This window comes from Bos grunniens, chromosome 19, assembly GCF_055505025.1.
Source record: "Bos grunniens cultivar Pamir isolate PY7600 chromosome 19, Bosgru_T2T1.0, whole genome shotgun sequence".
NCBI lineage: Eukaryota > Metazoa > Chordata > Mammalia > Artiodactyla > Bovidae > Bos > Bos grunniens.
Window position 1 is genome coordinate 7,752,670 of NC_141183.1, and position 25,017 is coordinate 7,777,686.

The 25,017-nt window shown below is 47.3% G+C and overlaps 2 protein-coding genes across 9 annotated transcripts; both read left to right on the forward strand.

Annotated features, from left to right (window-relative positions):
- Positions 1-69: 69 nt before the first annotated feature.
- On the forward strand, positions 70-20,552 carry TEN1 (TEN1 subunit of CST complex). 6 transcript variants are annotated; one of them, XM_086356237.1, is made up of 5 exons: positions 70-228; positions 5,026-5,083; positions 8,540-8,636; positions 12,162-12,319; positions 20,215-20,552. In XM_086356237.1, exons 3-5 carry the CDS (start codon positions 8,548-8,550, stop codon positions 20,334-20,336), a joined length of 369 nt encoding a protein of 122 aa, XP_086212363.1. In that variant the 5' UTR covers positions 70-228; positions 5,026-5,083; positions 8,540-8,547; the 3' UTR covers positions 20,337-20,552. The 6 variants fall into 6 exon arrangements, with proteins under 6 accessions (XP_086212363.1, XP_086212365.1, XP_086212362.1 ...); XM_086356239.1 differs by lacking the exon at positions 20,215-20,552 and adding an exon at positions 13,873-14,065; XM_086356236.1 differs by lacking the exon at positions 5,026-5,083 and having other exon boundaries at positions 70-231.
- CDK3 (cyclin dependent kinase 3) lies at positions 20,524-24,914 on the forward strand. Of its 3 annotated transcripts, none has more exons than XM_086356230.1 (8): positions 20,524-20,653; positions 21,283-21,413; positions 21,723-21,800; positions 21,881-22,001; positions 22,114-22,284; positions 22,368-22,469; positions 22,741-22,944; positions 24,189-24,914. In XM_086356230.1, the coding sequence occupies exons 2-8, from the start codon at positions 21,298-21,300 to the stop codon at positions 24,312-24,314; spliced, it is 918 nt and encodes a 305-aa protein (XP_086212356.1). In that variant the 5' UTR covers positions 20,524-20,653; positions 21,283-21,297; the 3' UTR covers positions 24,315-24,914. The 3 variants fall into 3 exon arrangements, with proteins under 3 accessions (XP_086212356.1, XP_086212357.1, XP_086212358.1); XM_086356231.1 differs by lacking the exon at positions 20,524-20,653 and adding an exon at positions 20,999-21,066; XM_086356232.1 differs by lacking the exon at positions 20,524-20,653 and having other exon boundaries at positions 21,151-21,413; positions 22,129-22,284.
- Positions 24,915-25,017: the final 103 nt, after the last annotated feature.

Below are 25,017 nucleotides of genomic sequence, written 5' to 3' on the forward strand. Positions count from 1 at the left end.
AGAGCCGCCCCAGTACAAGGCGGGTCCCCGCCCCCTGGCCGCCTCGGCCCGCCCCTTCTCCTTCACCGCGGCCCCAAGGCGCGTGACCGACCGCGGACAGGGCGTGAGGCGGCGGCTTTGCCGCTGTGGGCGCCGCCGGGGCGGGCGAGTCCCCTATTCTCGGCCAGTGGCGCCTCAGAGCAGCCCCTTGACAAGCGGACCCCGGAAGAAGGTCAAGGAATTGCCCAGGTGGTGGTGGTGGTGCGGGGGGAACCGAGACGCTCTCAGCAACCCGGCCCTTCCTCCTCAGGCGGTCCCACGGGCGGGAAAAAGGCCGCCCGCGGCCACCCGCGCGCCCACACAGCTTCGCCGGGGGGTTGGGAAGGGGCGGGACCACGCGTCTGAGGACGACTGCGCCTGCGCCCCGGGACCCGCCCGCGCCGTCGCTTCCGGGTCCGCGCGCCGTGTCCTCCCGGGACGTGAGAGGGGGAGGGGGTCTCCAGGGCTGCAGCGGGTGACCCGGGCCTTCTTGAGATGGCTCGGGGAGGTTGTAGGGTTTTTCCCAAAACCCTCCAAGAGTGGAACCAAAAGGACGGGGACAAAAGGTCGCACTGAGGAGAGGCTCCAGCCATCACTTGTTAAGATAATAGCATCTCTGTTGCCAAAGGCGAAGGCGGCGGGGAAGCAGAGTGTGAGATAGCTAGCGCTCCCCCGACCCCGCATTTATTATGGGTTGTGGGTGTGGGCTTCAGTTCGGTCGCTCAGTCCTGTCCGACTCCTTGCGACCCCATGGACTGCAGCACGCCAGCCTTCCCTGTCCATCACCAACTCCCAGAGCTTGCTCGGACTCATGTCCATGCAGTCGGTGATTCCATCCAACCATCTCATTCTCTGCCCTCCCCTTCTCCCGCCTTCTATCTTTCCCAGCATCAGGGTCCTTTCCAATGAGTTGACTCTTCACATCAGGTGGCCAGAGTATTGAAGCTTCAGCTTCAGCATCAGTCCTTGCAATGAATATTCAGAGTTGATTTCCTTTATGATTGACTGGTTTGATCTCCTTGGAGTCCAAGGGACTCTCAAGAGTCTTCTGCAACACCACAGTTCAAAAGCATCAATTCTTCTGCTCTCAGCTTTCTTTATAGTCCAACTCTCACATCCATACATGACCACTGGGAAAACCATAGCCTTGACTAGACGGACCTTTGTTGACAAAGTGATGTCTCTGCTTTTTAATATGTTGTCTAGGTTGGTTATAACTTTCCTTCCCAGGAGTAAGCGTCTTTTAATTTCATGGCTCCGTAGTCACAGTTAGTAGTAGTATAATAAGACATTAAAAAAATAAAAATGTAGGAAAATCTGCGATGAGTAAAATAGCAAAATTTTAAGTAGAGACAAGATCTTGAGTACTGATTGTTCCTTTTATCTCAGACTCCAATGTACCTGGGCAGAAGTCTCAGATAACCCCTGCTGTTTTTTATGCCCCTAGGCATCACACTGTTTAGTCTGGCTACTGTGTATTCCTTTTGTGTAAAAGCAGGCTCTCAAAGCCACTATGGAGAACAGTGTGGAGATTCCTTAAAAACTGGAAACAGAATTGCCATACGACCCAACAATCCCACTGCTGGGCCTACATACCCAGGAAACAAGAATCGAAAGAGATACTTGTACCCCAATGTTCATCTCAGCACTGTTAACAATAGCCAGGACATGGAAGCAACCTAGATGTCCATCAGCAGACAAATGGATAAGAAAGCTGTGGTACATATACACAATGGAGTATTACTCAACTATTGAAGAGAATGCATTTGAATCAGTTCTAATGAGGTGGTGAAACTGGAGCCTATTTTAGACAGGTTAGGTCAGAAAGAAAAACACCAATACAGTATATTAGTGCATATATATGGAATTTAGAAAGATAGTAACGATGACCCTATATGCGAGACAGCAAAAGAGACACAGATGTAAAGAATAGACTTTTGGACTCTGTGGGAGAAGGCGAGGGTGGGATGGTTTGAGAGAATAGCATTGAAACATGTGTATTATCAAATGTGAACTAGATCACCAGTCCAGGTTCGATGCATGAGACAGGGTGCTCAGGGCTGGTGCACTGGGATGACCCTGAGGGATGGGATGGGGAGGGAGGTGGGAAGCGGGGGTTCAGGATGGGGAACACATGTACACCCATGGCTGATTCATGTCAATGTATGGCAAAAACCACCACAATATTTTAAAGTAATCAGCCTCCAATTAAAAAAAAAATGAGAGCTGACTCTCTTGTGCAACAGAAACTAACATTTCATTATAAAGCCAATATACTCCAATTAAAAGAAAAATAAAATTATTTAAAAAAAAAACACAAAGCTGGCTGTCTAATATCACCAACATAATCTGCTGACTAAACAAATCTGAGTTGATTGCTTACTCAGTAAGGGTGACTGCTGCTTGGCAAAGCCTGGGCAGTGCCTCAGAGAGACAGTAAGGTCACAATTTATTGAGAATTGGAAGTTTGGTTTAAGATGAGTCTCTTAGTTCAGGGTTTTGATTAAGACTTGATACAAACCACTGCACAACAGTCAAAATTAGCAGAAAGGGCAAGGCAGGGGAACTCAAAAAATCTCAGTGAACAAGCTAGTTGTTGATATTCAAACCCGCTTTCTGGACTGGACAGTTGGGAATAGTAAAAGATGCTGATGAAGAACCAGCATCGCGAAGTTAAGTTAATGTGGGCAGTAAGATGTAGTTTGGGTTCTCTGTGAATGGTCTGATTGTAGGGGGAGGTAAATGGTTTTGGTTTTCACTCTCTTCTTCATGAATATATCCATCCATCTGATAAATATTTAATAATTTTCCAGACACTGTCAGGCACAGGGGCTATACCGGGGAGTATGCTGAGTCATGGCCCTCAAGGAACCGATAAGCTAGTGGGAGACGTCAACATTAACCAAGTAAACAGATCTTATTATTTGAAATTCTTTTATTTAGTGGACTGCACTGAGGATGGAGTTACTGGGGGTGGTGAGAATGCCATTTTAGATGAGGTGGACAGGGCTGGTCTTGCCGAGGAGATAGACAGCCTGAGAGCTGAGGACGGGAGAGACCCAGCCGCGTGAAAGTCTGGGGAAGCCTGTTCAAGTCTGCGACAAAGCAAATGTGTAGTTCTGAGGTGAAGATGAGCTAGAGGAGGGGTGATGGCAAAACAGGCACAGATCCCACGTGGCATTATGGCCAATGGAGACTTGTAATTTTAACAGTTCTAATAAGTGGTTAAGAGACTTCCAAAATCACTGAGGGCGGTGACTGCAGCCTTGAAATGAAAAGATGCTTGCTCCTTGGAAGGAATCCTATGAGAAACCTAGACAGCGTAATAAAAAGCAAAGACCTCACTTTGCCGACAAAGGTCCATATAGTTAAAGCTGTGGTTTTTCCAGTCATGTACAGATGTGAGAGTTGGACCATGAAGAAAGATGAGCACCAAAGATCTGATGCTTTCAAACTGGCTGGCAAAGACTCTTGAGAGTCCTTTGGACTGCAAGGAGATCAAATCAGTCAGTCCTAAAGGAAATCAACCCTGAATATTCATTGGAAGGACTTTTGCTGAAGCTGAAGCTCCAATACTTCGGCCACCTGATGCAAAGACCCAACTTATTGGGAAAGCTCCTATACTGGAAAAGGGCAAAGGAGAAGGAGGCGGCAGAGGATGAGATGGTTAGATAGCATCGCGGACTCAATGGACTTGAATTTGAGCAAACTCCGGGAGATGGTGGAAGACAGAGGCGCCTGGCATGCTACAGTCCATGAGATCGCAAAGATTCAGAGACAGCTTCGCCACTGAACAACAAGGGACTTCCCAGGTGGTCCAGTGACTAAGAGTCCAAGCTCCCCATGCAGGGAGCCTGGGTCAGGTCCCTGGTCAGGGAACTAGATCCACAGGCCACGGCAAAGATCCCATGTGGCATCTAAGACCCAGAGCAGCCAAATAAATAAATAAATACATAAGTAGATATCAAAAAGAATGACTCCTGGCTTAAGCATATGGAAGACAAAGGGGCTCTAAGAGATAGAGAGGGTGGCTGGTAGGTAGTATTAAAGCCATAGGACTTGGTTCTGGTTGAAACATTGTCCTCTTTTGTCTATTTCCTTTCCCTGGGAGAGGACATAAATGGTCACAGTGAACAGGAAAACGGCAGTTATCAAATTAAGGACATGTAATGTCGATACAATACTATTCCAAACCTTTCTGTAGACTTATAATTGTCCAATGAAGTCCTTTATCACAATTTTTTCCTCCCAACCAAGGTCCATGGATCATGAATTATATTTAGCTGTATTAGTTTGCTAGGACTACCATAACAAAGCACCACAGACCAAGTGGCTTAATCAACAGGGATTTGTTGTGTCAGGATTCTGGAAGCCAGAAGTTACAGTCAGGGTGTCAGCAGGGTGGTTCCTTCTGAGGCTGTGAATGAGTACCTGCTCCATGCCTCTCAGCTTCTGATAGCTTGCTGGCAATCGTCGGTGTTCCTTGGCTTGTGTAGTATCTCTGACTTCATCTTCACCTGGCTTCCTCTCTTTGTGGGTATCCGTCCCTGTTCAGACTTTTCCCTTTTTAGAAAGATACCAGTCATACTGGATGAGGCCCTCAGGAATGACCTCATTTTAACGTAGTTACCTCTGAAGAATCTCTATAGAAAGTCACATTCTGAGGTCCTGGGGGTTATGACTTCAACTTTACTTTTTTTTGTGCGGGGGCAGGAATTCTACCTGTAACAGTCGTCCAAAAGTTTGTTGTTGTTGTTTAAGTTGTGTCTGACTCTTTGTGACCCCGTGAACTGCAGCATGCCAAATTCCCCTGTCCTTCACTATCTTCTGGAGTTTGCTCAAATTCATGTCCGCCGGGTCGGTGATGCCATCTAACATCACTTGAGCCTCTTTTAACCAGAGTGATTTGTCTTCCGTGATTTTGACACTTGCTTTGTGGACAGTCTCTCAATTCAGATTTGTCTGATATTTCTTCATGATTAGATTCGGATTATGCATTTTCTACAGGAATATCACAGAAGCAACGTGTCCTTCTCTGAGCGTCACATCCAGGAGGCACATGAAGGTTGTATTTGCTCACTTTCTTCACTGTGAACTAGACTATTTTCCCCTTTGTAATTAATAAATAAGTAGTCTGTGGGAGATACATGTTGAGACCACATACATATCCTGTTCTTTATCTTTTTAAAAGATGTTATTTATTTGGCTGCACCAGATCATGGTTGCGGTGCGCAGGATCCTCAGTCTTTGTTGCGGTTTGCAGGCTGTTTAGTTGAGGCACGCAAACTCTTAGTTGCAGCACGTGGGACCTAGTTCCCTGACCAGGAATCGAACTGGCACCCCCAGCATGGGGAGTGTGGAGTCTTAGCCATTGGACACCAGGGAAGTCCCTGAATAACCTGTTCTTCAGACTTTTACCCAATAACTTTTCACATCCGTTGATGATTCTTCCCTGAATTTACTTCTACTCTGGTGATTGCAGAACGTTTAAAGGCATAGTGAAGTAGTCATTTTCTTTTGTCACTGTAAAATTCATTTAGTTGAGATCACACTTAAATTGGAAGTAATCCGCATGTGATAGAATCTTTTGAGGCCATAGGTCAAATCATGTGACGTAACTTGAGTTTTAACAATGGCGATTCATTGTGTATTATAAGACTAACAAAGAATTGTAACTGTAAACACATGAATGAATGACTTCTGGGTTGGTGAACACAGGGCTTGGCTGCGCAAGTGACAGGAAAGGGCATAGAAGCACCACAGCCCACCCCGCCTCCTGTGTTCTATGCGACTCTTCTTTTTGGTTGTTCCTGAGTTATATCCTTACCTTTTTGTGATAAACCAGTAACCTGTTCTAATTGTGGAGTGGTAAACGTGTATGATACAGTTTCTTGTCCACAAGAAACAAGTCCTAAGCCGACAAAAGCTATGATGAACTTAGTTATAAGTGTTTCTTTTCTGATCTTCAATCCCATTGAAGAAACCTGGGCAGTTCCTTCAGAAAAGATGAAAGAAGCAGTCAGAAGCAGTCACTGGGTCACCACCCTTCCTGAACAGTATTTTCAAACCTCCCAGTCGTTAAAAAGAAGAATATTTTTCATACCATGGATTTTTTCTCCTAGAAGTGGATATTTTACCTTGAGGAATGAAAAGTCTTGAAGTACAGGTTGTACCATTATTCAGATTTCTAGAGAGATTGTTTGAAATCCAGTTGAGCCACGAGAGAAGCCTGTTCTGATATATCTTCACAGAAATGTTCCTGAATGTGTGATAATATATGGATAATGATTTATGGAGCCAGCTGTGCTTATTAAGTCAACAGAAATATCTGAATAAGCACATAGCAACTTTTGTTTGAAGGAAAAAATTGAGGTTAAAATGTACAAAAGAGGGCTTACCTGATGGTACAGTGGATAAGAATCTGCCTGCCAATGCAGGGGACACAGGTTTGACCCCTGGTCTGGGAAGATTCCGCCTGAGGAGGAGCAACTAAGCCCAGGAACCACAACTGCTGAGCCTGTGTGCTGCAGCTGCTGAAGCCCACATGCCTGGAGCCTGTGCTCCTGCATGGTAATTTTAAAAATAAAAATTAATGACCTAGTTAATTATAGTTTAACTATAATTACCATTTAAAAAGAAGAATATTTTTCATACCATGGATTTTTCTCCTAGAAGTGGATATTTTACCTTGAGGAATGAAAAGGCTTGAAGTACACGTTGTACTATTATTCAGATTTCCACGGTAATTATTCATATTTACCATTACCATTAATAATGGTAATTATTCCATTATTCATATTCCATGGTAATCAGTGCTTCTGCATGGTAATTTTAAAAATTAAAATTAATGACCTAGTTAATTATAGTTTAACTTATACATGGTACTTGAGAGTAGAAGAATTACTTTAAAAAAGATTCTCAAGTTTCAGCATTTTGCTAGATTGGGTGGGATTGTCCCCATTATCAACAACAGCAACCACTATATTTTTTCCTTCTCTTGACTGTTTTGGGGGTTTGGTTCTGTTTTTTGTTTCTCTCTCAGGCCAGAGATGATTAGGGGACCGTCTCTGGTAGCCAGATAGCTCTCTCAAAGGTCGCAGCTATGAAGGATGTCTGTGTTTGGAGGAACCCCTGAGTAAGTCGCTTCTCCGCTACACTGGCCAAACTCATTCTTGGCACACGATACTGACATGACCATGGAGCATGGGTCAACAACCATCCCCTATGACCGCCTTGCTAGAGGATATTGCAAACACTTGTGCAAGAGTCTAGATTACATTAAACTTGGGGAATAGAGCTGTGTCATCTGATTTTCAGAAGGATCTTGAAATTATTTACTTACTATTTTCTTGGCTCAGATCTCCACTTGCTTGCCCAATCCAGAAACAGTTGAAGACCAACGCTTTCAGGATGCCTTTGAAAGTGAAAGTGAAGTCGCTCAGTTGTGTCCCACTCTTTGTGACCCCATGGATTGTAGCCTCCCAGGCTCCTCTGTCCATGGGATTTTCCAGGCAAGAATACTGGAGTGGGTTGCCATCTCCTTCTCCAGGAGATCTTCCCCACCCAGGGATTGAACCCGGGTCTCCCTCACTGTAGGAAGACGCTTTACCATCTGAGCCACCAGGGAAGTCCTTTAGTCAGGATGCCTTTAGTTAGTCCTGAATCCCCGCTTATCTAACATTTTGAAAAAAATGAAAATCATTCAAAAATGAAAAGTTTGTTTTAAAAATGTGAAGACACCCTTTATTACAACTATGAAAGTGTCAAAATATATTAAGTGAAAAAAAATCAAGAACAGCATGTATACTATAGTATAGATGGGAAATAAAGATACACTCATCTTTGTCTTTATTTGAATAATGAAAAGATAAAAATTTTATGAAAACAGGTTCACCTTGGCAGAGATTGGCAAACATCAGCATGGGCCAAGCCAACCCATTGCATGTTTTTGTAAATCAAGTTGGCAGGAAATAAAGTACACTTATTCATTATGTATTGGCTACGAGAGTTTTCATACTAGGATGGCAGAGGTCAGTAGTGACAGAAGTCACATTACTGTCTGCCTTTTACTGACCCTTTTAGGGGCTTGAGGAGGGAAACGGTTGCATAGGAATTAGAGTGGGAATAATACACTCTCTGAATTCCCAGGTGGCTCAGTGGTAAAGAATCCTCCTGCCAATGCAGGAGACACAGTTTCTATCTATCCCTGGGTCGAGAAGATCCCTTGGAGAAGGAAGTGGCAACTTGCTCCAGTATGCTTACCTGGGAAATCTCATGGACAGAGGAACCTGGCTGGCTACAGTCCGTGGGGTGACAAGAGAGTCAGACTCAGCTTAGCAGCTAAACAACAACAAATACACTTTCCACACAGATCTATCAAAAAATCTTTTTAAATTTTGAAACACCTCCCCCTGGAACTAGCTTTTCACATGTTGCTGGTCTCACTTCTGTTAATCTCCATCTCATGGTTCGCTTAGTTTGTCATTATCTTCAAAAGTCTATGTCAACTATTTGGTTACAGGAGCAGTAATGCTGCCCAAACCCGGGACCTATTTCTTCCCCTGGGAGGTCAGTGCTGGCCAGGTTCCTGATGGGGACACACTGAGGACATTTGGCAGGTGAGAATGTTTTTCTTCATGTGGTGTTGGGGGGAGTGTTTAAAAAAAAAATGGAGTCTTTTAATATAGTTTTAAAATTATTTTTAAATTATATGTTTTTAATTATTTTTAAATGATTTATTTTATATTTTAAATTTATTATAGTTTCAAAATTGTTTTAAAAAGCAAAATTCTTATAATTTTATCTAATTATTTAAAAAATACTAAAAAAATCAATGTATATTCAATGTAAGAAATGTTGATAATCTGTAAACGTGTAAAGAAAGCCAGCAAAAATCACCGACCATTAACCTTTTGTTGATTATATGCTTTTTCATGTGTGTATGTATGTGTATACGTGGGTGTGTATACACACAATATGTGTATAAATATATATACTGTGTTAGTCACATATTTCAGTGCAGTGTTAGTGACTCACTCATGTCCGACTCTTTCTGACTCTTTGCAACTGTAGCCCACCAGGCTCCTATGTCCATGGAATTCTCTAGGCAAGAATACTAGTCTAGGTAGCTATTCCCTTCTCCAAGGCATCTTCCCAACCCAGTGATCAAACCCTGGTCTCCTGCATTGCAGGCAGATTCTTTACCTTCTGAGCCACCAGGGAAGCCCCTAGTCACATATTGCTGGGTAACAAATCGCCCCAAAACTTAGTGGCTTCAAATGACCACAAAAGTTTATCTTTTTCATATGTACCGTGGGTCAGGAATTAGGAAATGGCTTTGTTGGGTGATTCTGGCTCAGACTGGCTTTGAAGATTATAATTGAGATGTTGGCCAGGGCTGCCAGCATCTGAAGGCTGGCATGCAGCTAGAGGATCTGATTCTACAGGGACTTAGTCACATGTTTGGCAGTTTTGTGCTGCCTCTCGTCACGCAGGCTCACTTTCTCAAAAATATGGATTTCAGTATATGGCTGCTTGAAGGTCTTCATAATTTGGCAGCTGACTTTCTCCAGAAGGAGTAACTCAACAGAGCCAGCAAAGATAAAGCCACAGTATCAATGGCCTCATCTCAGAAATCACTCTAAGTCATCTCTGCAATGTTTTATTGGTTACACGCAAGTCAGCACTAGTTAGGATGATAGGAGGTTGCACAGGGATGTGCATGCCAGGAGATAAGAATCACTGGAGGGATTTCCCTGGTGGTACAGTGGCTAAGAATCCACTTTTCAATGCAGGGACACAGGTTTGATCCCTGGGCGGGGAACTAAGATCTCACATGTTGCAGGGCAACTAAGCCTGAGAACCACAAGGAAGAGCCCACGTGCCGAAACAAAGACCTAGTGTGACCAAAAAAAAAAAAAATAGAATCATTGGGGCCTGTCTTGGAGACATATAAGTTCAGTTCAGTTCAGTCGCTCAGTCGTGTCCAACTCCTTGCAACCCCATGGACTGCAGCACTCCAGGCCTCCCTGTCCATCACCAACTCCCAGAGTTTACTCAAACTCAATGTCCATTGAGTCGGTGATGCCATCCAACCATCTCATCCTCTGTCGTCCCCTTCTCCTCCCACCTTCAATCTTTCCCAGCATCAGGGTCTTTTCAAATGAGTCAGTTCTTCCCATCAGGTGGCCAAAGTATTGGCATTTCAGCTTCAGCATCAGTCCTTCCAAAGAATATTCAGGACTGATTTCCTTTAGGATGGACTGGTTGGATCTCCTTGCAGTCAAGAGTCTTCTCCAACAGCACAGAATCAGAGCAGGTGTATGGAAATGGGAGTCTACCCTCCCCCCTGCCTCCACCTCCAAGAGCTTGAGTACATGAAGTACTTTGGGGACTGGGTGGCCCCAAAGAAGAGTGATGGTTAGGAGCATGGATACCAAACTTATTAATGGGACTTCTCTGGTGGGTCCAGTGGTTATTCTTATGGAGGTTAAAGAAAACTTGATCCCTACCCCACAGCACACACACACATGAATTATTCTAACTGGATCATCAATGTACAAGATAAAACTATAAAATTGTTTAGAAGAAAATAGAAGATCTTCACATACACCTTGAGACAGGCAAAGATTTCCTGGACTCAGAAAACAAAAGCCATAAAAGAGCAATAATGAATAAATTTGGACTTCAACAAAATTAAAAGCTTCTCATCAAAAGATACCATCAAGAAGATTAAAAGGCAAGCCACAAACAGGGAGATGTTTGGGAGTGATGTGTGTATGTATATTGTATATATTCAACAAATGATTTGTATTTAGAATATATGAAGAACTCATATAATCCAATAATAAGAACATAAAGAACTTAATTTTTATTTATATATTTTTTATTTTGTTGGCCACACCATGTGGCTTGTGGGATCTTTTTTCCCTAACAAGGGATTGAACCCAGGCCCTCAGCAGTGTAAGTGCAGAGTCCTAACAGTTGGACCACCAAGGAATTCCTAATAAATAACTTAATTTTTAAATAGGTAAAAGATTTCAACAAGCACTATCAGAGAAGATATCCAGATCACAGATAAACACATGAAAATTTGTTCAACATCATGCGTCATTAAGGAAATGCAAATTAAAACGACAATGATATGGCATCTCATGCTCACTAGAGTGGCTAAAAGACGAACCATATCAAGTGCTGACAAGGATTTGGAGTAACTAGAACCCTCATACATTGCTGGGGGGAAAGTAAAGTGACACCACCACTTTGAAAAATAATTTGGCAGTTTCCTTTAAACAGATTGACCATGCAACCCAGAAATGCCACTTGGGTATTTCCCCACGAGAGATGAAAACATGTTCAGCACAAGTTCATAAGCTGACTAAATCAGCTGGTAAATGGATAATAATAATGTATTAGTCCATTCAACAGAGTGCTAACAAGCAATACAAAAAGGAGCAAGCTACTGATTTATGAAACACATAGATGGGTCTCAGAACCATTATGCTGAATCAAAGAAGCTAGACACAGAAGGATACATGCTTTTGGGTTCCATTCACATGAGATGCTTAAGCAGGAAAGCTCATCTGTGGAGACCAAGAACAGATCAGTGATTGCCTGATGTGGGAGATGGGAAGACTGAGTTCAGAGGGGCACAAGGGGATTTTGGTGGGTGATGGAAATGTGCCAAAGCTAGATTGGGGTTCTCCCTTGCACAGTGGATACTTTTGTCAACAGTCAATGAACAAGTCCCTTAAATTTTTTTTAAAATAATTTTTATGTATTTGGCTGCACTGAGTCTTAGTTGCGGCCCTCGGGATCTTTAGTCATGGCATGCAAACTCTTGGTCGAGGCATGTAGGATCTAGTTCCCTGACCAGGGATTGATACCTGGGCCGCTGCATTGGGAACTTGGAGTCTTAGCCACCAGACCACCAGGAAAGTCTCAAACAGATGTCTTTTAATGAATGTAATTTATACTTCAATTATATGGGCCAAAACAATGTTTTCTGTTGCTACCACTTTAATTTCTCTGATCCGAGCGGGGCTGAACATTTTCCCATGGACATCCTGGCCTCCCAGAACCTTTTGAGCCTTGGGGTGATTCTGTCAAGGGATGGAAATGATCCCATGTACCCTGACCTGCAGGTTGTGCAGCTACGACATGACCCAGTCCCAAGTAACCCTGATGGCTCAACTCAGATCTGACCAGCACCCAATCCTCATCTGTACCAAGTTGGTGGAGCCGTTCCAAGCCCAGCTGGGCTCCCTCTACACTGTCCTTGGGGAACTGGAGCACCAGAAGGGTAAGCCTTGACCTCACATAGGCTCTTGGGTGCTTGGGCCTGGCTTCTAACCCAGCGTGGGTCCCTCACTGAGGTTAACATTCCTTCCATATCAGTAGGGACTCAAGGGAAAGAGATGTGATTGCCTTTCCAGTGGACCTGCCATAGGGGAGCGAGAAAGCAGGGAGAGAAAGCCTTCATTTCTGAAGGTCTAGAATGTGCCAGGCTTGTGGTTTGCTTAAAAGTTTTTGAATCTACTCACAAGCCCTTAATCTGAGTTATCTTATGGCTATTTCATAGATGAGAAAACCAAGACCCAGAGAGGTTGGAGTAAGAAGCCAAGAAGTAAGAGGGGCTAGAGTAAGAGGCCAGGGAGTCAGGGTGAGAGAAATAGAAAAGAAGCAACCTGGGAGAATCTCCATGGCATCGGGAGTAGAAGGTTGCAAAACTTTAAAACCTGGATACTTGGATTCTTTGCCTCCCTCTCTGGCCGTCCGTGTGCCATTTTTGTCCTATGGTTTATATAACTATAACCTCTTGTATTTGGTTATTCTAGTTTAACATTATTTCATAAGATTCCTCTGTGTCTTGAAATTTTTTCTAAAGTATTTAATGGCTATATAATATTTTATAGATTCAGTTCAGTTCAGTCGCTCAGTCGTGTCCGACCCTTTGCGACCCCATGAATCACACCACGCCAGGCCTCCCTGTCCATCACCAACTCTCGGAGTTCACTCAAACTCATGTCCATCGAGTCGGTGATGCCATCCAGCCGTCTCATCCCCTGTCGTCCCCTTCTCCTCCTACCCCCAGTCCCTCCCAGCATCAGATTAGATGTATATACTAATTCACACAGGGCTTCCCAGGTGGCTCAGTGGTAACGAATCTACCAGCCAATGCAGGAGACACAGGAGAATTGGGTTCAACCCCTGGATCAGGAAAATCCCCTGGAGGAGGAAAGGGCAACCCATTCCAGTATTCTTGCTAGGGAAATCCCATGGACAGAGGAGCCTGGTGGGCCATAGTCCATGGGGTTGCAGAGTAGGACGCAACTGAGCACGAATGCACACACACGCACACACGCATGCACTAATTCACACAAACATTAGACATCAGTGTTGTTTCCATTTCTTGCTCTTATAAGCACACTGTACATTAATTCATTAAAAAACTATGGTATATTCAGTTGGAGAATATTATACAACCACCAAAAATGATGTTATAAACATCTATTGACATGAAAAGATGTTCATAGTATTTTACTAAAGAAAAAGCAGTTTATAAAACAACATGTATCATTTGATCTCACTTTTGTTAGATGGACATTTTTATACATACAAAAGTTTGAAATAGCATTTACCAAAATGTTAAGAATAATTATGTCTGGGTGGTAGAACTGTAGGATTCCCTATACTTTTATTAGCATTTTACAATGAAAATATACTGCTTTATAGCCTGGCGGGGGTGGGGGAGCGGAATCCAGTTAAAAAAAATCTATTTCGATATATATTAAAAACGCTACAGTTAATACTCTTGTGTTCTAATTTTTGTTCATTTTCTGATTATTTCTTCAGGGTAGTTTCCTAAAAGTGGGATTGCTCCATTAAAGGATATGTCTCTTGATTTACACTGCCAACTTACTTTCTGAAAGTTTCAGTGGTTTTTAACTCTGGATGAAATGTACTAGAAGAAAGCAATTAAATGGAGCTTACTTTAATTATGTTTGGTTTAATAAAAGTTAATCTTTATTCAGGCTTAAGCCTTTGAGCTCAGAGTCCTTGCCCTCTTAATTGATTTGAAACGAAGTATCAGGAGAAGGGGTGGAATTGAGGACAAAGGACCTGGAATAAACGATTTCCAGTTTGACCTCAGCCCACATCACCCGAGGCTGCCCTAGCAGGGAGTCCTGGGAGCTCTTAGGAGTTGGAACTCAAAGGTCTGATTGCAGATACAGAGATAGAGGTTGAAACAAAGGTGGGACCAGGGCCTGGAGTGGACATTTAGAATTATTTGTGGAAAGAAAAATGGAAAAAACTGGAAAGTCCAAATTCAACCCAAATAACATTTTAAAATTTAACATTTTCAAATCAAACATACACAAAAGTAGAATGAGCCTCCATGTACCTGTCGCCCAGATTCAGCAGAGGTCTGCATTCCACTGGTCTGTGTCTTCATCGCCCACATCCATTTCCTTCTTTTCCCTGCGTTGTGATGTATGTAGGATCTTAGCTCCCAGGCCAAAGATTAAGCCCTCACCCCTTGCGTTGGGAGCGTGACTACTGGACCCCCGGGGAAGTCTCTTACCTGCTTATGTTGCTGGTGTATTTTAGAGCAAATTTGACATTGTTTTATTTATCCATAAATACTTCAGTGTGTATCTCTAACAAAATCATGATTGCGCCCAACAAAATTAATAGCTAGTCCTTAATATACTCTAGGACATAGCTTGTCCCTGTTCATTCCCCTCCTTGGTCCCAAAATGGCTTTTTAGAAAAAGTTAAGTTGAAAAGCAGGAGCTGAACAAAATCCACGCATTGCCTTTGGGTTACATATCCCAGGTCTTTACAACAGTTCTGTCTTACTTTCTTTTTTATTTTTCTAAATGCCATTTATTGGAGACCATGGGTCTGGGATTAGTCATTGGCTTCCTCCTCCTTGCATTAAACCTGCTCCTCCTTCCTTTGATTTTATCCCGCCTATTTCTGAATGGATTTTAGTTCAGGGAAAGTTCTTTAGTGAAGTATCACAGTGAATAAGGAGAAACCATTAAATTCTAGCCCTGAGGAAAGAATAAACCCAGGTGACAGTTGTTATCACTGGCTGCTCAAATCTGTAAGTGGAAGTTTGTGGGGAATGTAGCACAGGAGTCGGGCCTGCCCTGCTGATCAAACATTACAAATAGCTGACCCATCAACTGTGGACCTCTGGTGAGAACAAAGACAGTACCGCCCTGATGTATTCATTTTTTGTTTTTGTTTTTTTTTTACTTTCTAAAAATTTTTTTGTCCATGCCATGTGGCATAGAGACCTTAGTTCCCCAACCAGGGATTAAACCCCTGCCCCCCGCATTGAAAGTGAGGAATCTCAACCACCGGACTGCCAGGGAAGTCCCTTGCTGGGCTGTATGCTTGACAAAAACAAACAAACCCAGGAAGCTTAATAGTCAAGCCAGCAGCTTGACTAATAATCAATATTATAATCAATAATCCAGCAGCATTTTTCCTAGGCTCCAACTAGTTTCACATTTCTCATCATTTTTCATCACAATCTGTATATTTTTTTTCTTTCCTAAAAAAATTTTCCCTCGGTTTCTAATTTCTGAGGCATACAGACTCATCATTCGAGACTGACACAGGGAAGAAAGACAACGGTGAGGAGGGAGGGCAGAGTGTGGGCTGAGCTTTGCCGTGGCCGCTGACCTTCAGCCTGGGTTGGCATGTCTGGCCCCCCCAGCCAGGTCCAAAGTCCTCTGGGGACACAAAAGTCAATCAGACGCAGGCCCTGCCCCATGGCAAGGTCTGCAGTTCTGAGGAGAGATAGGAGGCTGCCTCAGGTCATCTTTCTGAAATGTTTGCGGGCAAAAGAGAGAAAATGCCAGTGCCTGCCCCTTGGAGCAGGCCAGGACAGCCTGCAGGGCTCAGGGCTTCTGGCCCAGTGATTAAGGGGTGAGGACGCAGGCTGCCCTGGGGCTCTCATCATAAGTCCCACCTCTTCTGGTTTCCTGCCCCTCGTAGGCCTTTCTTGTGTCCTCTCGAACCTTCGTAATGTTATAATCCAAATGACGTTTCCTTGCTCAGTTACCCAGTTCTGTTATTTAAGACACAAGTGACATTCTGAGCTCTTCCGCAGTAAAGAATTACCAAATTAAAGAGAGGAATGCTTTCCATGTTTGCACTTTGCTGAAAAATCTTTTTACCAGGGTCTATAAAGCATGTGTTTGTTTTTATATTTTACTATTTTTGTTTTGTCTTTATTAATTACTGCTTTTTATATTGTCACTATTTTATTTCCAGCCCCTTTCCTATGCTCTTGTCTTCTCTGGGACTTTCCGGAAACCTAGCTTTTGTCCCAGACAGCAGTTCCCCTCCCACGCGGAGCCTCCCAGGTCTCCCGTGTCCCAAAACCCAGAGGCAGGGCCAGAGTCTAGCCAGCTCTTCAAGTTTGTCACCGACACCTCCCCCCTCCGCCCCTGCGGTGACCAGTTCTGCCTCCAAGCACCTCTACCCCATGCTTCCTCCACACCCAAAACCACCCGCCTGTGCCATCTGAAACTGGGTTCCACCCTTGGTATCTTTCTGCCCTCTGCCTCGTCACCACCAGGACCTGAAGACTTTGGACTCCATTTTCTCCGACCTCCTCTCCCTTCCAGCTGGACCTTGCTATCATTTCAATCGCTTTCCTAGCAGAAGTTCCAGCCCCTCACCTTCTATTGCTCCTTCCTGATTAAGCCCCAGTCTCCACCCTCTTGGTTCGGTTCAGTTCAGTTGCTCAGTCGTGTCCGACTCTTTGCGACCCCATGGACCACAGCATGCCAGGCCTCCCTGTCCATCACCAATGCCTCAGGTCCATTGAGTCGGTGATGCCATCCAACCTTTTCATCCTGTGTTGTCCCCTTCTCCCACCTTCAATCTTTCCCAGAATCAGGGTCTTTTCAAATGAGTCAGTTCTTTACATCACGTGGCCAAAGTATTGGAGTTTCAGCTTCAGCATCAGTCCTTCCAATGAATGTTCAGGACTGATTTCCTTTAGTATGGACTGGTTGGATCTCCTTGCTGTCCAAGGGACTCTCAAGAGTCTTCTCCAACACCACAGTTCAAAAGCATCAATTTTTCAGCGCTCAGCTTTCTTTATAGTCCAACTCTCACATCCATACCTGACTACTGGAAAAACCATAGCTTTGACTAGACAGACCTTTGTTGGCAAAGTAATGTCTCTGCTTTTTAATATGCTGTCTAGGTTGGTCATAACTATTCTTCCAAGGAGCAAGAGTCTTAATTTCACGGCTGCAGTCACCATCTGCAGTGATTTTGGAGCCCAAAAAAGTAAAGTCTGTCACTGTTTCAACTGTATCCCCATCTATTTACCATGAAGTGATGGGACCAGATGCCATGATCTTAGTTTTCTGAATGTTGAGTTTTAAGCCAACTTTTTCACTCTCCTCTTTCACTTTCATCAAGAGGCTTAGTTATTGTTTGCTTTCTGCCATAAGGGTGGTGTCATCTGCATGTCTGAGATTATTGATATTGATATCCCAGCAATCTTGATTCCAACTTCTGCTTCATCCACCCCAGCGTTTCTCATGATGTACTCTGCATATAAGTTAAATAAGCAGGGTGACAATATACAGCCTTGATGTACTCCTTTCCCAATTTGGAACCAGTCTGTTGTTCCATGTCCAGTTCTAATTGTTGCTTCCTGACCTGCATACAGATTTCTCAGGAGGCTGGTCAGGTGGTCTGGTATTCCCATCTCTTTAAGAATTTTCCACAGTTTGTTGTGATCCACACTGTCAAAGGCTTTGGCATAGTCAATAAAACAGAGGTAGATGTTTTTCTGGAGCTCTCTTGCTTTTTCAATGATCCAACGGATGTTGGCAATTTGATTGCCACTGTCTCAGGTCCCACCTAACTGTTGATGTAGAAAGTTCACAAAGCTCCAGGGGTTCCCCTGGTTTCAAGGTTTGTTATCTCCTCTGGCTGGAACCTGCCTAGAATTTCTTCCACGTGTCGTGATCAGTCCCCTTCCCCCCCCACCCCCCCCCACCCAACCCCCAGTGGGCCACAGCTACTCTAGGCATTCACCTGTCACACAGGAACCCCTACATCATCACCTCCCTGGTCCTTTCCAGTACATCTCCTCACCTCCTACATCCCACGTTAAACTGAGGCCACAGCAGCAGTCTTCCCTATAATTATATGCATCAGCGCCATGAGGTTGAGATGGTTAGATGGCATCACGAACGTGAGCAGACTTTGGAAGACAGTGGAGGACGAGGAGCCTGGTGTGCTGCAGTCCATAGGGTTGCCAAGAGCCTTAGTGACTGAAGGACAACAACAACCGCACCCATCAGTAGCTCCTTTCCTCCAGTCTGGGAGAGAGGGGGCTCCCTCCTGCCTGGGGCGCAGCGCCCCTGTGCTGTGATGAACACCGGCCCTCCTGCTGGGGCTTTGCTTTCTCAGCTGAACCCTTAACCTGTTACCACTGGTTCTTCCCTCCAGCATATAAAGCACTTAAGTCTCTTCTGTATTAAAATAATAGCAACAACAATAAGCGATCAAGTTTGGCTCTATATCTACCTAGCTATGACCCTCCTCCCTCCACAGTCAAACTTCCTAAAAGAAGGTCTGTTTTTTCCATATCATCCCTTCCTTATCTCAGACTCACACCTCAACCCACTGGCTTCTGGTTGCTCTTTTTATCTGCCCCTTTTCCTTTGCTGTGGGTTCTTTTTATCTTTACAAGAAGAGATTACCCTAAATGACTGTTTCTTTGGGTTCATCAGCTCCTTTCTCTCACCCCTGCTCTTAAGATGCTCTTCTTTTATTCCATTTATATAGACCTTTCAAAGATGGACAGCCCCATGCCCACCTGATCTAGGCTTAGCAGCCTTTGCAGTCCAAGTGCTGGGGCAACAAAAGCTGATGACACACAGGCAACCTCTTGTTTCAAACGAGTTCGTCTCTAACACAGTTTAACTGTGTTAAAGTTTGAAATGTAGACAGTTGAAGCCTCTGAATTCTGCCCTCGGGCTGTGTTAAATCAATAAAGTGGCCTAGACTAGAAGGAAGGTTAGGCATAGACTCTAACCACAGAATGCTCCTATCTCAAAACGGCATCAAAGAAGACTGGAGAATGTTCTAGAACATTTATCGTATTCACTGACGTGCTCAGAGAGCAGAGAGAACGTAGTGGAAACAAAAACAAACTGTTAGGAGGACAAACTCCAGATGTCCTTCCTGTTTGGTGTCACCTGGACGTTGACAAACCTCTCCACTGGGTGACCACAGCATCTCCTAGAAGCACCCACTGCCGCTTGTCCAGGGTGGGATGATCTGCCCCTGTTAGGCTAGACTCTCCCCTTGGATTGACTAAATATGGGGTTCTCAGGAAGTCCAGTGGTTAAGACTCCATGCTCCCAATGCAGGGGGCGCAGGTGTGATCCCTAATCAGGGAACTAAGATCCAACATGCTGTGCAACATGGCTGGGGGTGGGGAGGGGGACAACAACTTAAGGAGCTTTATTAATATCATTAAAAGTCTTCTGTGTTTGTTGGGAACTGTATTCATTAAAAAAAAAAAAACAAAAATACGGGGCTACTCCTCTGGTGGTCCAGTGGCTAAGACTTCACGGTCCCAATGCAGAGAGCCTGGGTTCGATCCCTGGTCAGGGAACTAGATCCCACATGCTGCAGCTAAGAGTTTACACGCCGCAGAGAAGATAGAAGATCCCATGTGCCGAAACCAAGACCCGGCGCAGCCAAATAAATAGGTGAATTTGTTTTTCAGTGTGGGGTTCTCTTTGCCTCGATTCCCATGATGCCAAGGGGCCCTCTGGTACAAATGGAGGACTAGGATGTGATAGACGCCCTTCCTCAATCTGGGCCTTTGAGCCCTGCAGAGAAGCTGGCGGGAGTTAGCGTGACAAAAGAGGGGGGCAGCGGCCACATCTTTCTGGGCCTTCTCCCAGGAGAAGTGGACTTTTCAGGCCACCCACCTAAGTTCCATGTCTGTAGTTTGTGGCGGGCCCAACAGTTCTGAGGCCCAGGTAGACAAGTTGCCAGTATCCATCCTTCTCAGCTGTGCCCTGTCAGACTCTCTGTCAAAACTCAGGACCAAGGATAAATTGAGGAGAAACAGAATGCCTCTGAAGGGTGCGTTGCTGACCCTGCCTGAGTCTTGATGTCTGTGTGTTTCAGACGGAAGCTGCGTGGTGAAGGCCCGGGTGCTGACGTGTGTGGAAGGAATGAACCTCCCCTTGTTAGAACAAGCCATCCGGGAGCAGAGGCTGTACCAGCAAGAGAGGGACAGCGGCCAGTAGAGAGCAAACCAGGAGCTCCTGGGAATGCCACCTTCCCGCCCGGCCAGATGCTGGAGCTGCTGCAGAGAAGATGCAGGAGCGTCCCCCGAGTGACAGCCTTTGTCTGGAGAGACGAGGGGAGGGCAGCCTAGAGCTCTGAGGCCGGGCGCTGGGCCTCGTGTGGGTCCTGGAGAGTTCCAGAATGTCCCCGTGAATAAAGCCTAGTGGTGTGACTGAGCAGTGTGTGCACGTGGTGCAGTGCCGGCAAGGGCCAGGAGGGGGAGCCTCAGAGCAGGCAGCCTGCCTGGCAGAGAGGCCACAGGATCGCAGGGTTTCTGGTGAATTCTGGGCTGAGGGCCTGAGGGGAGGCTGCTGTGGTGGGTGGCCCAGGACCGGGTGGAGGGGCCCAGGACTCAGCGGGGGCCGCTCCTGCCAAGGTTCTGCCCTCAGGAGGCCGAGCATCTCCAAACAGGCAGGGCTCAGCCCCTCACCCTGGCCACACGGCCTAGTGCGGCGCTGTGACTTCTGAAGCCCTTCCTGACCCCTGACCTCCGCCCCGAGTTGACCCTGGGCCCCCCAGGGCAGCCCCTCTGGGCAGCCTCCCACCCTGGGGCCGGGACCCAGGCAGGGGCGGGTGCTGGGCAGGGGAAGTTTGGACCCTCCTGCGCTCTGTAGCCCAGCTCTGGGGCAGCTGCTTCCTGGGGCCTGAGGGTTCCTGCCTGGCCTGGGCTGCAGCCTCCCTCCATGACAGGTTCCTGGGGATGGGCTGGGGCTGGGGTAAAGGGTGGGAGCCGGGCCTGGACCTGGTCTGCCTGGCCGGCAGAGCAGGGTGAGCCCTGGGGGCCACAGGCCTCAGGAACCCCGGGCGCCTGGGTGGGGGGGCCCAGCAAGGGTGTGCCATGAGGCTGAAGGGGCAGCAGGGGTGCTGGGCACAGGGGGGAATGCCCCAGGCACCCTCTGTTTCCAGGGCAGCTCTGCGGACATGGACATGTTCCAGAAGGTGGAGAAGATCGGAGAGGGCACCTATGGGGTGGTGTACAAGGCCAGGAACAAGGAGACCGGGCAGCTCGTGGCCCTCAAGAAGATCAGGCTGGATTTGTGAGTGCTGGGGTAGCCTCTGAGACCCCCTGGTTTGGAGTGACCCAGCTATCCGCCTGACCCTCATCTCAGAGTCTTGTATTCGACTCCTTTTCTGACTGCTGCTCACTCACGTAGTGGGGGTGCAGCCCTCATTCATCCTCACCCTGCCCAGGCTTTGCCCCGGGCCTCTGGGGGTGATAAGTACGTGCCCAGGAGGTGGGCCATCCTTATGTTATATATAAAACAGCCCCCCAACCCTCCCCAGCCCGCTGGCAGAAGCACCCTGCCCAGCTTCTCACTCCACTGCTGCACCCTCCTCTCCTCCAGGGAGACCGAGGGGGTCCCAAGCACTGCCATCAGGGAGATCTCCCTGCTCAAAGAGCTTAAGCACCCCAACATCGTCAGGTGAGGTGGGCAGGGGATGGGGCAGTGGGCCTGTCCCAGCCCGACTGGGAACCGCGTGTTGACTGGTACCGCTTGGCCAGGCTGCTGGACGTGGTTCACAGCGAGAAGAAGCTTTACCTGGTGTTTGAGTTCCTTAGCCAGGACCTGAAGAAGTACATGGACTCCACCCCAGCCTCCGAGCTCCCCCTGCACCTAGTCAAGGTACCGGGAGAAGGACGGGCTGACCAGCAAGGGGGCCGTTGTTTGACCAGCAAGTCAGCCCCCGCCCACCTCCGCTCTGCCAGCTCTTTCTTCCTCTTGCCCGCTGTTCCAGAGTTACCTCTTCCAGCTGCTGCAGGGGGTGAACTTCTGCCACACGCATCGGGTCATCCATCGAGACTTGAAGCCCCAGAATCTGCTCATCAGTGAGTTGGGGACCATCAAGCTGGCTGACTTTGGACTGGCTCGAGCCTTCGGGGTGCCTCTGCGCACCTACACCCATGAGGTACCAGGGGACAGAGTGGGAGGGAAGGGAGGTCACCTGTGCACCCAGCCACCCTGAATGATACTGTTTTCTTGTTCCCCCAGGTGGTGACACTCTGGTATCGTGCCCCTGAGATCCTCTTGGGCTGCAAGTTCTACTCCACGGCTGTGGATATCTGGAGCATCGGTTGCATCTTTGCAGAGATGGTAGACAGAGGGATAAACATGGCCAGAGGGAGGCCACAGGCAGGGTCCTCCTGGGGTGGGGGGACGTGGGGGCTGTGAATCTCCTATTAAAAGTAGATTAAGGGGTGTTTGGGATTGCATTAAAGGTCTTTTTCCAGAAAAGGTCAGGATTTTTAGCACAGCCCTGGGAAAAATGTCTGGAAGGTGCCTCCCTGGTCTGGCTTCTCATCTGATACTGGGTTCTGTATGACAAGGGAACAGACCCCACGCTTTCTCCCCTTCCCCATTCCAGGTGACCCGCAGAGCCCTGTTTCCAGGCGACTCTGAGATTGACCAACTCTTCCGTATCTTTCGGACCCTGGGGACACCCAGTGAGGCCATGTGGCCAGGAGTCACCCAGCTGCCTGATTATAAGGGCAGTTTCCCCAAGTGGACCAGTAAGGGGCTGGAGGAGGTCGTGCCCAACCTGGAGCCCGAGGGCCAGGACCTGCTCTTGGTAGGTACAGGTAGGCGGCAGGGAGGCCAAGGCTTCCTCATGCCAGCTGCTGCTCTCGCTAGAAGTGTCTGCTTTGTCATCCAGCCTCTTATGTAACCCTGGCTCCTTCTGGGGCAAAACCGGGCTCTTTTCTGACTTCTGTACACAGTTGGCTTGTCCCTGTGTGTATCAGTTGCACCTGGAAGCCTCTCCCACAATAAGTCCAATGTTCATCGTCCTTTTTAAAACTGCTCTCTTCCAGTTAGCTTTGTTTTTACGCTGTGATGTATGTGTGTGCTCAGTCACTCAGTCGTGTCCATCTCTCTGTGACCCTTTGGATTGTAGCCACCAGGCTTCTGTGTCCATGGGATTCGTCAGGCAAGAATGTTGGAGTGGGTTGCCATTTCCTATTCTAGGGGATTGTCCCAACGCAGGGATTGAACCCAGGTCTCTCGCGTCTCCTGCACTGGCCGGCGGATTCTTTGCCGCTGGGAAGCCCTGTACTGTGATATATGCCATTTCTCTTGGTTGGCCTGTGTTTTGGTAATTTTTTCCTGTGGATATTATTCAAAGCGGGCTGCCTCCCCGCTTCCTCAGCCCCCGCCACAGGCTTTGGTCACCACTCCAGGTGTACCGTCTTGACCCCTTGGGCTGGCCCAGGTCAGGATGCCCAGAGGGGTCCAGGCATCCATTCTTGCCCCCAAAGACTCAGAGCACGTTTTTCTCTTGAGTCTGATGTTGGGTCACAGGAAGGCAGGGCAGCAAGTTTATCTTCATGCTGTGTGCCCAGCTTTTCTGAGGGCTGTGTGCGCCTCCCAACCCAGTGCTGGGGGGCAGAGTGGACTTCCCACCAAGACTCCTCACCCTCCATCCTGGCTGCTTTAAGGTGGGGAGGTCCTTCTACCCCCCAGCTGGGTTTAGGGACTTTTGTTTCTGCCCCACTCTCAAGCGTACTTCCTGGACGTGCTTGGCCCCTCTTCCTGAAACTTAGATCTGTCTTGACTAGAAGTGGGCTGGAGCCTGGAAAGCTCTCTAAGGACGAGGAGAGACTGACTCAGCCTCAGTAGCATGAAGGAGACAGGGGGTGACTCAACAGGGCTGGACTAGAACAAAGTCTTTGTCCCCAGATTCCGGGAGTGTCTGGAACTGGTTCTCCAGCTGGGAGGTAGTGGCTTTGGGCGGTTCTGGGTTTGAAAGCAGCTGCTTTGGGGCTGTGGGGCCCTGGCCACACCCGGGGCCCAGCCTCTCTCCTCCTCTCTCCACAGCAACTCCTGCAGTACGACCCCAGCCGGCGGATCTCAGCCAAGGCCGCCCTGGCGCACCCCTACTTCTCGTCCACCGAGACCTCCTCGGCGCCCCACCAGTGTATGCTGGAGCGTTTCTGCTGCTGAGAACGTGCGAGGCCCACCGCCTCAAAGCCCCTCTGCAGCTGCTGCCCCCGCCCCCCCACCGCCTCCCTATTCCCTCCCCAAGAAAGGGGACACACCTGGGGAGAGAGCAGTTTGGCATCAGCTGTCCGAGGGCTGAGTTTGGGTTAGTCCTGCCAGCAGGCTAGCAAGCTCCTGTGTTGTTTGCTGGGTTTCCCTTTTCAAGATAGGGGCACAGAAGCCCCCTGCCTGAGGAGGTCCGTTAGAGGCGGGGTCCCTGGGCACCAGACTGGCAGGTGCCAAGGAGAGCAGAAAGCCTCCCTGGGCCGCCAGCAAGGCCCTCCTAGTGCCCCTCGGCCGCCCTGCCCTCAGCTGCAGAGCAAGACCCCCAAGGAAGGGGTTCCCCGCCAGCTGTTCTTTTTAGATTTAAAATGTTATGGGGGAAGAGCTGAGTTCCAGTTAAGAGTCCCAGGTTAAAACAGGAGGCGGAGCAAGGGGGAGAGGCCTTTTTCCTGTCCCGAGGGGAGGTCGGATGTTCTAAGTAGCTGTCTTCTCACCATGGATATGCTTATGTTTGTATGCCTCTGGCTTCAAGAACAGAAAATAAAAGTGATGTATCCCTGAGTTTTCTAGTGTTTCTCTCTGCTCTGGGGGGACGCTGGGGACGTGCCAACAAGGGGGAGGTTGACAGAGGGCTGGAGACAGCTTCTGCCCTGAACTGGGTGGC

Bases quoted from the DNA above. Each gene is read 5' to 3' on its own strand.
- TEN1 (XM_086356236.1), top strand. From the start codon at position 8,548: ATGCTGCCCAAACCCGGGACCTATTTCTTCCCCTGGGAGGTCAGTGCT. The intron at 8,637-12,161 runs GTGAGAATGTTT...CCTGACCTGCAG, and splicing joins ACACTGAGGACATTTGGCAG to GTTGTGCAGCTACGACATGA. The intron at 12,320-20,214 runs GTAAGCCTTGAC...TGTGTGTTTCAG, and splicing joins GGAACTGGAGCACCAGAAGG to ACGGAAGCTGCGTGGTGAAG.
- CDK3 (XM_086356230.1), top strand. From the start codon at position 21,298: ATGGACATGTTCCAGAAGGTGGAGAAGATCGGAGAGGGCACCTATGGG. The intron at 22,470-22,740 runs GTAGACAGAGGG...TCCCCATTCCAG, and splicing joins GTTGCATCTTTGCAGAGATG to GTGACCCGCAGAGCCCTGTT. The intron at 22,945-24,188 runs GTAGGTACAGGT...CTCTCTCCACAG, and splicing joins AGGGCCAGGACCTGCTCTTG to CAACTCCTGCAGTACGACCC.